The sequence below is a fragment of the Leiobunum rupestre genome, chromosome 2 (assembly GCF_980474605.1).
Source record: "Leiobunum rupestre chromosome 2, qqLeiRupe1.1.hap1, whole genome shotgun sequence".
Classification (NCBI taxonomy): domain Eukaryota; kingdom Metazoa; phylum Arthropoda; class Arachnida; order Opiliones; family Sclerosomatidae; genus Leiobunum; species Leiobunum rupestre.
In genome coordinates, this window is record NC_143385.1 from 90,969,165 (window position 1) to 90,982,795 (window position 13,631).

The 13,631-nt window shown below is 31.0% G+C and overlaps 1 protein-coding gene across 1 annotated transcript in view; it reads left to right on the forward strand.

Moving 5' to 3' along the window:
• The window catches only part of LOC149960330 (TWiK family of potassium channels protein 7-like), a 50,350-nt gene that overhangs the window by 15,167 nt on the left and 21,552 nt on the right, over positions 1 to 13,631 (forward strand). Inside the window, exon 2 of the mRNA XM_090165236.1 lies at positions 4,152 to 4,713. Coding sequence (XP_090021362.1) covers positions 4,221 to 4,713 — 493 coding nt within the window. The 5' untranslated portion in view covers positions 4,152 to 4,220. The remainder of the gene's footprint in view (positions 1 to 4,151; positions 4,714 to 13,631) is intronic.

Genomic DNA, 13,631 nt, shown 5'->3' on the forward strand with positions numbered 1-13,631 from the left:
CACCTGTTTTATGAAAATTCCGCTGTTATTACAGATGGCCATGAATCCAACCGATTCTTCGAAAAACGCCACTTTACTGAAGAGCGTTGTGCCATCTATTAATGGGAACGGAAGCTAAAATTCAAAATAGCCATTGGTAGCGTCGTCAGAGAGCCATTGTAGAGTATTATAAATAGACAGCTTATACTCTATATAGTGGACTTTAACCTAAATTATATATCCCATGTAAAAATATTGTTTATAATTGCTGGAATTAAGGTTATTGAATCATTTAAAAACGATCCAATCAACGCGAGGGGTACCCATAGAAATATAAATGAGACTAGAAGTGCGATTAAACTGTGGTACGAGTAAGACGGTTGCCATGCAAGTGGAATCGCCAGTATTCTTTGTGGGAGCACGCCATCTATTTAAAAAATTATCATTTTTAATTTTGTTTTAATAGTAATAATAATAATAATAATAATAATATTTATTTTGCAAAGAATAAAAATAGATGGCGCACTCCTGCGTGGATAAGTAGCGATTCCACTCTCATGGCAGATTTCTAGCTTTACCGGATAGCGCAGTGGTTCTAGTATCATTTCTTTTTCTCAATGGGGTACCTATAAGTATCGCCTTTTTGATTTCGACGTCAGCGACATCTATTCAAAAAAGAGCTACTTCACGTCAAGCCGCCACTTGCTTTAAGATCCACTCTTAAAAAAGGTTATTGCTTACACTTTTCAATATCACCTCTTTGAAGATACAAATACATTCGTAAAGGGGCACCGTTACACCCTTTACGTGAATATTAATCTACTTAAATTAAATGATAAAATCTTTTAAAATTTACTTAAATTGTGCTAAAAATCCATTTTCAGGAAATTAAATTACACCAATAATTGGCTTAAAATACACCCTTTTAATTACGAAATTACACCCCTAAGGTTATAAATTAAGATCTTTTAAGTTATAAATAAGCACCCTTTAAATGATTAAATTTCACATATTAGTTTTCAAGAAAAAACATTTAAAATTTCGAAATAAATGTTGATAAATATGGAAACACCTTTTTAATATGATTAATTTTTATCCATTTTAAATAAAATAAATTTTTGTTCTAAAAACCTTGAGCATGAATTACTAAATTTTTTTTAAACAAATCAGGAATTTAACCGTGGAAATTATTTTAATTTGAAAATATATAAATACCCTAGTACTAGTTAATCAAATTAAATAGTAATGCCAATATTGATTATTTTTATTGAGTTAACATATTTATTGTATCATGATTTTCAACTTAATACAGTGAAAAAAGGTAGAAACCATTATATTAAAAGTTGGATTTTGGTTTCTTTTTGAAATGATCAAATAATGATATACCTTTTTAACACCTTAATACCATGAATATATCTAGCTATGAATATCCAACCCTACGATATAGCCCTTCTATCATGTCGATTTGATTTGGGTGGCAACTTTCGAGACCAGTGACGCGTATTCAGCCAATCAGGAGACTGAAGGAAAAGACGGCATGCTCCTCACTCGGTCGGAGCAGACGTTATTGATCACGTGACTGGATAAGCCCAACCCAAATTTTAGCGGGAGGTTAGAGAGGCTATTGCTATTGTATATTCATAGCTAGATATATTCATGTTAATACTACTAAAATAGGTATTTCTAAAACCCACAGAAGGTGTTAGAGGTGTTTATACCTTTTCACTAACATTTCATAGCTTATGGCCACCTTTGAACACGATTTTGACTCCTTAAAGTGCCAAAGTGGGGCTTAAAACTATTTTTACACTCATTTACACCCTTCAACAGTAGGATTTTTGTCGTCAACGCTCGCCGTCGTGCCGTATTTGCTTAAATGAGAATGAGCCTCAAAAGAATTAGTGAAAGCAACCTTAAAATAAATAGTTAAAACCAACCTTTAAATAAATAGTTAAAACAAATCTTTAAATAAATAGTTAAAACCAATCTTTAAATAAATAGTTAAAACCAATCTTTAAATAAATAGTTAAAACCAACCTTTAAATAAATAGTTAAAACCAACCTTTAAATAAATAGTTAAAACCAACCTTTAAATAAATAGTTAAAACCAATCTTTAAATAAATAGTTAAAACCAACCTTTAAATAAATAGTTAAAACCAACCTTTAAATAAATAGTTAAAACCAACCTTTAAATAAATAGTTAAAACCAACCTTTAAATAAATAGTTAAAACCAACCTTTAAATAAATAGTTAAAACCAACCTTTAAATAAATAGTTAAAACCAACCTTTAAATAAATAGTTAAAACCAACCTTTAAATAAATAGTGTAAACCAGTCTTAAAATAAATAGTTAAAACCAACCTTTAAATAAATAGTTAAAACCAACCTTTAAATAAATAGTTAAAACCAACCTTTAAATAAATAGTTAAAACCAACCTTTAAATAAATAGTGTAAACAAACCTTTAAATAAATAGTTAAAACCAACCTTTAAATAAATAGTTAAAACCAACCTTTAAATAAATAGTTAAAACCAATCTTTAAATAAATAGTTAAAACCAACCTTTAAATAAATAGTTAAAACCAACCTTTAAATAAATAGTTAAAACCAACCTTTAAATAAATAGTTAAAACCAATCTTTAAATAAATAGTTAAAACCAACCTTTAAATAAATAGTTAAAACCAACCTTTAAATAAATAGTTAAAACCAACCTTTAAATAAATAGTTAAAACCAACCTTTAAATAAATAGTTAAAACCAACCTTTAAATAAATAGTTAAAACCAACCTTTAAATAAATAGTTAAAACCAACCTTTAAATAAATAGTGTAAACCAGTCTTAAAATAAATAGTTAAAACCAACCTTTAAATAAATAGTTAAAACCAACCTTTAAATAAATAGTTAAAACCAACCTTTAAATAAATAGTTAAAACCAACCTTTAAATAAATAGTGTAAACAAACCTTTAAATAAATAGTTAAAACCAACCTTTAAATAAATAGTTAAAACCAACCTTTAAATAAATAGTTAAAACCAACCTTAAATAAATAGTTAAAACCAACCTTTAAATAAATAGTTAAAACCAACCTTTAAATAAATAGTTAAAACCAACCTTTAAATAAATAGTTAAAACCAACCTTTAAATAAATAGTTAAAACCAACCTTTAAATAAATAGTTAAAACCAACCTTTAAATAAATAGTTAAAACCAACCTTTAAATAAATAGTGTAAACCAGTCTTAAAATAAATAGTTAAAACCAACCTTTAAATAAATAGTTAAAACCAACCTTTAAATAAATAGTTAAAACCAACCTTTAAATAAATAGTTAAAACCAACCTTTAAATAAATAGTGTAAACAAACCTTTAAATAAATAGTTAAAACCAACCTTTAAATAAATAGTTAAAACCAACCTTTAAATAAATAGTTAAAACCAACCTTAAATAAATAGTTAGAACCAACCTTTAAATAAATAGTTAAAACCAACCTTTAAATAAATAGTTAAAACCAACCTTTAAATAAATAGTTAAAACCAACCTTTAAATAAATAGTTAAAACCAACCTTAAATAAATAGTTAAAACCAACCTTTAAATAAATAGTTAAAACCAACCTTTAAATAAATAGTTAAAACCAACCTTTAAATAAATAGTTAAAACCAACCTTTAAATAAATAGTTAAAACCAACCTTTAAATAAATAGTTAAAACCAACCTTAAATAAATAGTTAAAACCAACCTTTAAATAAATAGCTAAAACCAACCTTTAAATAAATAGTGTAAACCAGTCTTAAAATAAATAGTTAAAACCAACCTTTAAATAAATAGTGTAAACCAGTCTTAAAATTTAAATTGAAAACCAAACCAGCCTTTAATAGAGCTTGAAGAAACGTCTAAATTTACAGTCAAAATTTAAATTAATCATAAGAAATTCGATATATGGATATTATTCCCGACTATTATACGATTTAATATGCAACAAATAAGTTTTTTATTCGGATAATTTTTGGATATGGATATAAAAGAAATGAACGGAAAATTTCCTATCCGAACGCCGAGCGCTAGTCTTTAAAGAAAAAGTGAAAACAGCCTTAAAACGACCACAGCACGTTCCTTTAATACAAAGGCCTATTAAAATCACGTCGTCAATAACTAATAAGTAGTTGTTTTGATTGCAGGTAATGGTATCTGGGAACGGTCCAAATCAGTGAACGTGAGAGTCTCTCGAGTCCTATGATTCGGCCAAGATGCCTTTGGAAAAGAAGAGATCCACTCGGCACCAGCTCCAGAGCGGCGGCGGCGGCGGCGGCGGTGGCAGCTACTGCAACAACCAGAAGAACGGCTGCCTGGAGAGAGACCCGCCCAGTAAATGCCGTTCTTGCTGCCGGAAATTTACAGCGTTCATGTTTTCGCACGTGGGCTTATGCGGCCTCGTCGTGGGCTACAGCATTATGGGTGCTTTCGCTTTTAGGGCCCTGGAGTCCCCTTACGAAGTCGAAAAGGCTTCGCAAGTTATCGCTATGCGCGAGAAAACGGTGCATCGGCTTTGGGATATTACGGTCGAGTTTAATGTTTTGTACAAAGACAACTGGACGACCACGGTCGGGAAAGAAATACAAGACTTTCAGAAGAAACTCATCGCAGCCGTGAAGGAAGGTTACGACGGCAAAGACCAAGGCAGCAGCCAGTGGTCTTTTTCCGGAGCTTTTCTTTATTCACTTACGGTGATTACGACTATAGGTACGTACCACGTATGTTCCTCTCTGTGTCTCTCGTTTCCTTCAGACGGTATCCACAAAATGGAGTTATTCCAGATGGAGAACTCAGACTTTATGGGACACGACCCGAAAAGGTCTAAAAATAACCTTTAATCAGTCCATTTCGAAATACAAACACGTCTAAACACTGTTTCGCGTAAGATTACACTTCCTGTAGCCTAATAACCTTACGACAAAAAGATTTTGGCTGGGTTTTTGTTAACCGTATAAAAACTAATCATCTTGCGCCATTAAGGTTAGAGCCAAGGTTTAAACGGTGGTTAAAATTTTGTTGGGGTTTTAAACTATAACCACGGGGATTTTAGTTAAAAAAAAACTAATTTGTGGTTTTTTTTGTTATTATTTTATAAGTAACATATTGGTTTAGTTTATTTTTAATGATTATTTTGTTTGATCTACACACGGAATTTTAGTACCTTTTTTCAAATTAATATTTAAAGTTTTGGTTTTTATTGGCCGATGCGTATCTACAATAAAAGAAAACTAACAAATCTGTGAAATTAGAACAAGATGTCACGGACATTTAAGTACACACATTCCCCCGGTTTTTATTAATTATATTTAAATATTAAATTTAAATTTGAACAAATTTCCAATCATCTTGTACGTTAACTTAACATACCAAAGAGGAAACTTTTTCGAGTTACCTGGTTTTGGAAATATGGTAGAGAAAAACGAATACCTTATATTAAATACATTTTTAAACAAACCGAACACTTTAAATAATTTAATTTTTAAACAAACCGAATTTTTCGAGTTACCTGGTTTTGGAAATAAGGTTAGATGGCGCCTATATCAAATGGCATGAAATTCTAATATGAAAATAGTGCACACGCCGGTTGTGGGGTCCCGCGAATTGGTCAGTAATCTCACTTATAATTAAATTTTCTTAATGCAACTGAAAACGTTAAAAGAAACTCAGGACATTAATAAATATCAAAAAGTTAATTAATTAATATTATAGCACCCCATTTCAATTTTTCATAATTTAAGCAAATTAAAGCTAAATTTAATTTACAAATATTATAAAAGAATTTAAAAATTAATTTGTTTTTGTTCTTTTTATTATCTTTTAAAAGACAAATCTCGAATATTGGATTTCATTTATTTTTAATTTACCCTTCTCATCAAGAATCCTTTTCAAATAACGAAATGAACTTAGGGAAAAATATATTTTTCAATATTTAATTTACCTAAATATTTAAATAACACGAATTGCTATGTACGTAAAATTTAATTAAAACAGGAAGAGTGTAATTAATAATAAACAGCAAAGCTAATATCTAAGGCACCATCCTAGACCGAAGTCTTCTAGCGACTTTTAATATCATTAATTCAGGTGGTCGGAGAGTTGTGCCAACCTCTACAAGTTATTATTCAAGGGGAAACCAAAGAACTCGGTAAAAAACCCTCTTTAAACAGTCGGTGAAATTTCCCTACCTCCTATTAGTTGAAGAGTCACTTCTCCTACGCCAAAGCGTTGTCTATTTCATCTTCTGTGACTCCCCAGCATTAAGCAAGGTAGTAGATGACGTAAGGGAAGTGAGTGTTCACAAGATAGAAGAATGGAATTTTCACCCCCTGACCATCGGAATAATTTTAATGTTAATGACAATAACACTCTTTAAAAAAAGGTGTTGAAGGGTCTTTTATTGGTGTAACATAATAATCAGTTAGGCTAATACCAAAGGCACCACCTTAGGCCTAAATCATCAAGCGACTTTTGAAGGCATTAATTCAGGTGGCCGGGTTCAAGAGGGTGGTGGCAAGCCCTTCATGCCACGCGAGACAAAACAGCTCCCTACACTAACAATTACGGTTAACCTCGACAAGTTTGCTATAGAAAGGTGAAACTGAAGAGCTCGGGGGAAAACCCCTTAAACCAGTGGGGAGAGAACTTGCAAACTCAATGCGGAAGGATTTGGTCCGAGTTTTCACCCAGTGCCACAAGCTGGGATCGAACCCGGCTCCTCTTGCTGCGAGGTGAAAGTGCTAACCACTCCGCCACCCCACCATAAATGGTGCTAAACCCCCCTTTAAAGAGTGAAAAAGGTATTAAAATGTTGCCATAAGCTCTCAAATGGGAGTGAAAGGATTTAATCACCTTTAACACATCTACTGGGGTTTTAAGAAACACCAATTATTATAATTATTATATTAATATTTATAGTAGTAATAGAGCTCGGGGAAACGGATAACTTAACCGGCAAAATTTCAATTAATCATTAAAAATTCGGTTAACTGTTTATTTCTGGATATTATTCACGACTGCTCTACGATTAAATACATATATTATTACATATATTAAAGAATTTTTAAATACGTTTTTATTCGGATAATTTTCCGATACGGATATACAAGAAATTAATGGAAAATTTACTATCCAAACGCCGAGCCCCAAGTATTAAGGTGTAAATAAGGTATATCATTATTTTATAATTTAAAAAATAAACCAAAACCCAACTTTTAATATAATGGTTTCTTCTTTTTTTCACTGTATAATTTGAAAATCATGATACATTAAATGTTTCCTTAATAGAAATAATCAATATCGACAATAACATTTTACCATATTTAAATTTAAAAACTATTAATTATAATATTTCCAACTTAAAAAAATTTTAACGATTAAATTTATTTTGTAAATTTAATTTTGAGTATATCAAATGTCAAAATTGAGACCAGAGAGTCCCCAACAGTAGACCAGTTTCGCCCTTTAGGGGCTCATCAGTACTGTGTAGAAACTCTGGCTACCCTCGGAAATCTGCAGTTCATTGCAATTTATAATGAAATTCTTCACCAATGATTGCATGGCGGTCGCTATTCAGCAGACATCTTTTACGCTCGGGCGGCCGTTGAATTTCAACGTTAAGATATTTTTATATCAAATGTCAAAATTTAGGCCAGAGATTCCAACAGTACTGATGAGCCCCAAAAGGGCGAAACCGGTCTACTGTTGGAATCTCTGGCCTAAATTTTGACATTTGATATAAAAATATCTTAACATTGGCGACCGCCATGCAATAATGGGTGAATAAGTTAACTATAAGTTGCAATGGACTGCTCACATATAGGGCACTCTGAATGTTTATTAATTTTTAGTATTTTACTTACGCAATAGTTGTTTTTTACATATTTAGTAGTGTATACCCATAAAAAAAGGTATTCTCAAAAATGTATACACCATTGGTATTATAGTCAGCTCATTTACTTAGAGTTATAAACACAATAGCTAATAAAATATTTTGAAAGTATCCTTAGAAATCTAAAATTTTCAGTACATAGTTGATCTTATAAAATAAAAAGTGTTCTTGCCCAACTTGTTAAAATGTTGCTCTTACGTCACAAGACACAGCTTTATTAATATATTCTTCACACGAGCGATTTGTGCGCGCGCGCTGGAAAAAGCTATATTCCTCTGACGACTGTAGACTTGCTTAAGGAAAAGACTAACGTGAGAGCATAAGTAACATAATACACCTAAGTATGACACTTGCATTTTTTCTTACTACATACTTTCTTCACCAAAGATAAATTACTAAAACGACTAGCAACTCTATAACCCGGAAGTTTAACTCTCTTTGTAATTTGAATTTTTCTATAGGTCATCCAAAAGGAGTCAGAGTTCAAATTCAGCAATCATAAAGTACTCCATAAAATTTCGTCTGTTGCATGACTATAGAGTGGCTAAATACGCATTAAGCTTAAAAATGGCGATATTCAAAATCGAGCGCCAAATTCTTGAAATAGAGTAATATCGACGAGAGGTATGTCGACGTCACCCATGCTTTTTCCTATAGATAAAAAACTGACCTCAAAATGGTGGCCATAGCCCAAAGCTACAGAGCGATACTACTCCATAACATGTTAACGGAAGTTGGGTTAGGATAGTTCAATTCGCCGCTACCTAGTGACACTATTTAAAAAAAAAATAACTTCACTGTGAAAGAAAGGATGTATTAAATTTTTATCTCCAGATGTCATACTTAATTAGGGGTGTTATGTTACTTATGGTAAGAGCAACATTAAAACAATAAGGCCACGTTACTTTATAAAAATAACTTGTAGGATAAAGATACCAAATTGATTGGAATTTGACTGGTTTGAAGTTTTTCTTAGTGCCTATCTCAATTTGAATAAATACATATCAACACGCGGGTTTTATTTATCTATTAGAATTTCCCATTTCGAAGGTTTTCTGGAATACGCAATCCATTACGAAGGCAAAGAGCTATAGCCAGATTTACGGAAGCCTAAACCTAAGACCTCATTAATTTCAATTCAAGAAGGCTTAGCGTTTTATAAGCCCCGCCCCTCTGATGGACGAAGCTCCTGAAAAAAAGTTAAAAATAGCGAAGGAAAATTTGTGGAGTCGCGTAACCGAAATTAATTTCCCGGAGATGAAAATCCTCGCTAAAAATATCTCGAAACGCAAGCTATAAGGTTATTAAATAAAGCGCCCTTAATGCGACGCGGATATTTCGTTGACGATTCGAATAGAAGGGTAATTTGGCTAAGGGGTTATGTCGGCGGTAGCCCCGTCATCCCACTCGACTGGTCTCGATTCCATCTCCTTAATTAAACCGAATGCGCGTGAGATAATTTGGAAGAGCTCATTACGAAGACATAATGATCTTGACAAACAGTAGTAACGGCCGCGCGATAAGCAATGTCTGTATATTCTTGCCTTTTTTTTCTTCTTATTTATTTAATTCGATAACCCCGACGATTTAAGTCCGCTGAGTTCACGCCGCCACCGAATAAATGATACGATGCAAACGCCATTATTTTTTATCCGGCTTCTTATTTTATTCATAAAATTATGAAGCGCCATTTTTAGCAGGGTTTGCCTTACTCGATCTTATTTAAGTCCGATTTGAGATAAGAATAACGAATAGGTTTCACGGAAGGAGGCTAACTATCAATGCAACTTATAATTGAACTACAATTTTACTATTAATGAAAGATCAAATTAAATCAACTATAAAAAAATTTGGGAATTAAATCAACTATAAAAATATTTGGGAATTAAATCAACTATAAAAATATTTGGGAATCAAATAAACTATAAAAATATTTGGGAATTAAATCAACTATAGAAATATTTGGGAATTAAATCAACTATAAAAATATTTGGGAATTAAATCAACTATAAAAATATTTGGGAATTAAATCAACTATAAAAATATTTGGGAATCAAATAAACTATAAAAATATTTGGGAATTAAATCAACTATAGAAATATTTGGGAATTAAATCAACTATAAAAATATTTGGGAATTAAATCAACTATAAAAATATTTGGGAATTAAATCAACTATAAAAATATTAAGAATTAAATCAACTATAAAAATATTTGGGAATTAAATCAACAATAAAAATATTTGAGAATCAAATCTACTATTAAAATATTTGGGAATTAAGTCAACTATAAAAATATTTGGGAATCAAATCAACTATAAAAAATATGTCTGAATTAAGGGGGAAGACTACAGTGGCCATAGTCTACTTTCCACTATTTCAAGCTGAACTCCTTAAATTTAGTATTTTAAGTGACTAAAATAATTTTGACAATTTTAAATTTAAAAGTAATTAAGTTATTACGTTTTAATTCGGACCCCCGGAGCTAAACAAGTTGGGTTAGCACCCAAACTACCCTTTAGTTAGGACCTTATATCTCGTTAACTATTAATATTAGAAGTATCAAAATTATTTTAAGCACTAGAGGAAGGTTCAGCCTAATAAGAAAAAAATAATTCAATTGGGTAATTGGTAAAACAGAAACGTTCAGCTTGAACGGAAAAGAGGCTTTTACTGTATTCTTCCCCCTTAAATCAACTATAAAAATATTTGAGAATCAAGCAGAAGACTTTAATTATCTCCCACCACCAATCCATTAAGCTATTAAAACCTAAAATTAGGCTATATTTGATTGAAAAATTAACATAATTTTATTTTTTATTAATTTTCTGATTTGGAGGAAAATTATATTAAATTGAAATAAATATCTTATGAACCATGTAGTATCAGTCGTTTGTTTTAATTCATTTTAGTATATTGGAGGTGCTGGTTAAAATTACAATTCGAATTGTGGTATTATTTTATTATTAATGTAAGGACAATGAAAAGTCAAAGCATATCATTTATCAAAAAAATTAATAAAACTTTTCAGAGATAATACAATCAACTTATAGAGTTATAGATATTTTAAATTAAGAATCAATAAACTTATGATATGAATTATAGAGCCATACATTTCAAAAAGCAAGCTTAAAACGTTGTCGGGTTACAACGCTTAGGAGGGTGGTGGCAAGCCCTTCTTACCACACGAGCCAACAGCTCCCTACACTTACTATAACCGCTAACCTCTACAAGATTTTTTGGGAAGGGGTAAACTTGCAAACTCAACGCAGCAATGGTTCCGGGTTTTCACCCTGTGCCGCCAGGATTATCAGAAGATATGAGTGATTAGCGCTATAGCTACATTCAAAACAAGTCGTAAGGCTTTTAGTAGACGTTTTTCACATTTCTATTAACTTTAGGGAACCTAACCTAAAATAGTATTTTCTAACGAATTACTTATTTTTAATGTTACTTTAACCTTCATTTTACTATATTTTTCAAAATTGCAATTCTTATAGACATTACATTAAAAACGTTTTTTTCTCAAAATGTGCGTTTTCGTTTTGCTTCTTGCGATTTGTAAAATAAATCTCCCTAACCTGTGAATATCCACGTACCGCTGATTTTCGCTTTTAGGTGTAGTTGGTCATATTTACAGAAGTATTCAACTCCATTTGATTTTTCAAAATGACTTTAAGTGTAATTCGTCATATTTACAGAAGTATTCAACTCCATTTGATTTTTCAAAATGCCTTTAAGTGTAATTCGTCATATTTACAGAAGCATTCAACTCCATTTGATTTTTCAAAATGCCTTTGAGTGTAATTCGTCATATTTACAGAAGCATTCAACTCCATTTGATTTTTCAAAATGCCTTTAAGGGTAATTCGTCAAATTTACAGAAGTATTCAACTCCATTTGATTTTTCAAAATGCCTTTAAGTGTAATTCGTCATATTTACAGAAGTATTCAACTCCATTTGATTTTTCAAAATGCCTTTAAGTGTATTTCGTCATATTTACAGAAGCATTCAACTCCATTTGATTTTTCAAAATGCCTTTAAGTGTAATTCGTCATATTTACAGAAGTATTCAACTCCATTTGATTTTTCAAAATGCCTTTAAGTGTATTTCGTCATATTTACAGAAGCATTCAACTCCATTTGATTTTTCAAAATGCCTTTAAGTGTATTTCGTCATATTTACAGAAGCATTCAACTCCATTTGATTTTTCAAAATGCCTTTAAGTGTAATTCGTCATATTTACAGAAGCATTCAACTCCATTTTATTTTTCAAAATGCCTTTAAGTGTAATTCGTCATATTTACAGAAGCATTCAACTCCATTTTATTTTTCAAAATGCCTTTAAGTGTAATTCGTCATATTTACAGAAGTATTCAACTCCATTTGATTTTCCAAAATGCCTTTAAGTGTAATTCGTCATATTTACAGAAGCATTCAACTCCATTTGATTTTCCAAAATGCCTTTAAGTGTAATTCGTCATATTTACAGAAGCATTCAACTCCATTTTATTTTTCAAAATGCCTTTAAGTGTAATTCGTCATATTTACAGAAGTATTCAACTCCAATTGATTTTTCAAAATGCCTTTAAGTGTATTTCGTCATATTTACAGAAGCATTCAACTCCATTTGATTTTTCAAAATGCCTTTAAGTGTAATTCGTCATATTTACCGAAGTATTCAACTCCATTTGATTTTTCAAAATGCCTTTAAGTGTAATTCGTCATATTTACAGAAGCATTCAACTCAACTTAAACTGCCTTTAGGAAGAACATATTCGTTATAAAGCGATTTTTTAAAACTATTAAATCCGGAAAATGATATTTTAATTATTGCATATTATTTTACTTTGTAATTTTAACATTTTACATGGTTAGTAAAATAAATTAGCGCGTTAAATTTTACACCGTTATGCGGTGAACACCTATAAACTTCTGGTGATAATGAAGTTACAAAGCGAAAGGAACAACATGACCAACCACCAGCGGCGTGAGCTGCAGGTGTCAGTATATATTTTATAAAATAAAATACCTGACTTTTTCCTTTTTGAAAAAGGCGTTAAATATTTAAAGTTATATCTTTGGGAGAAAAAATTAACAAATCTTTGTTGAATAAAAGGAGATTTATCGGAGTTTCACACGAATACCATTAGAATGGGTAATTTCTGTCGTGCTTAGAAGTCATCAGTTACATCCTTCCGAAACAGGGAGAGAACCGTTCCTTCGAATGCGTTTCGATTTAGTTTGACGTTTCCATTAAGGCTAAGCGCCAGAACAGAGCTGCTAGGGTCTTGGTGCATTCACATTTTATTCGCAATATACGTTGGTCTCGCTCTGTGCGTCATATTTATCCCAAACACGTGCGAGTGAAAGTATTATAACAGGGTTGCCACCAAATTTTCAGATTCAAATTCCCTGACAATTCCCTGTTTTCCCTTACATTTTAAGGCCAAAATTTTTAAATTTTACTTTAATCAGCAGTTAATAAATTTAAATAGACTTATATTTCAGTAAAACGATTATGGCAATTTTGAATTTTTTTTACAAACTTTCAAGGAAATAAATGATAATTGTAGAATATGTCATAGAGCTAGAGTAAAATTACCTTCAAAAAGTGTCAAGAGAAAATTGAATTCCCTGAATTTCTACAAATTCTTAAAATTCCCTGATTTTTCCCTAAATTTCTACAAATTCTTAAAATTCCCTGATCTTTCCCTGACTTTTAAAGCCCATTTTT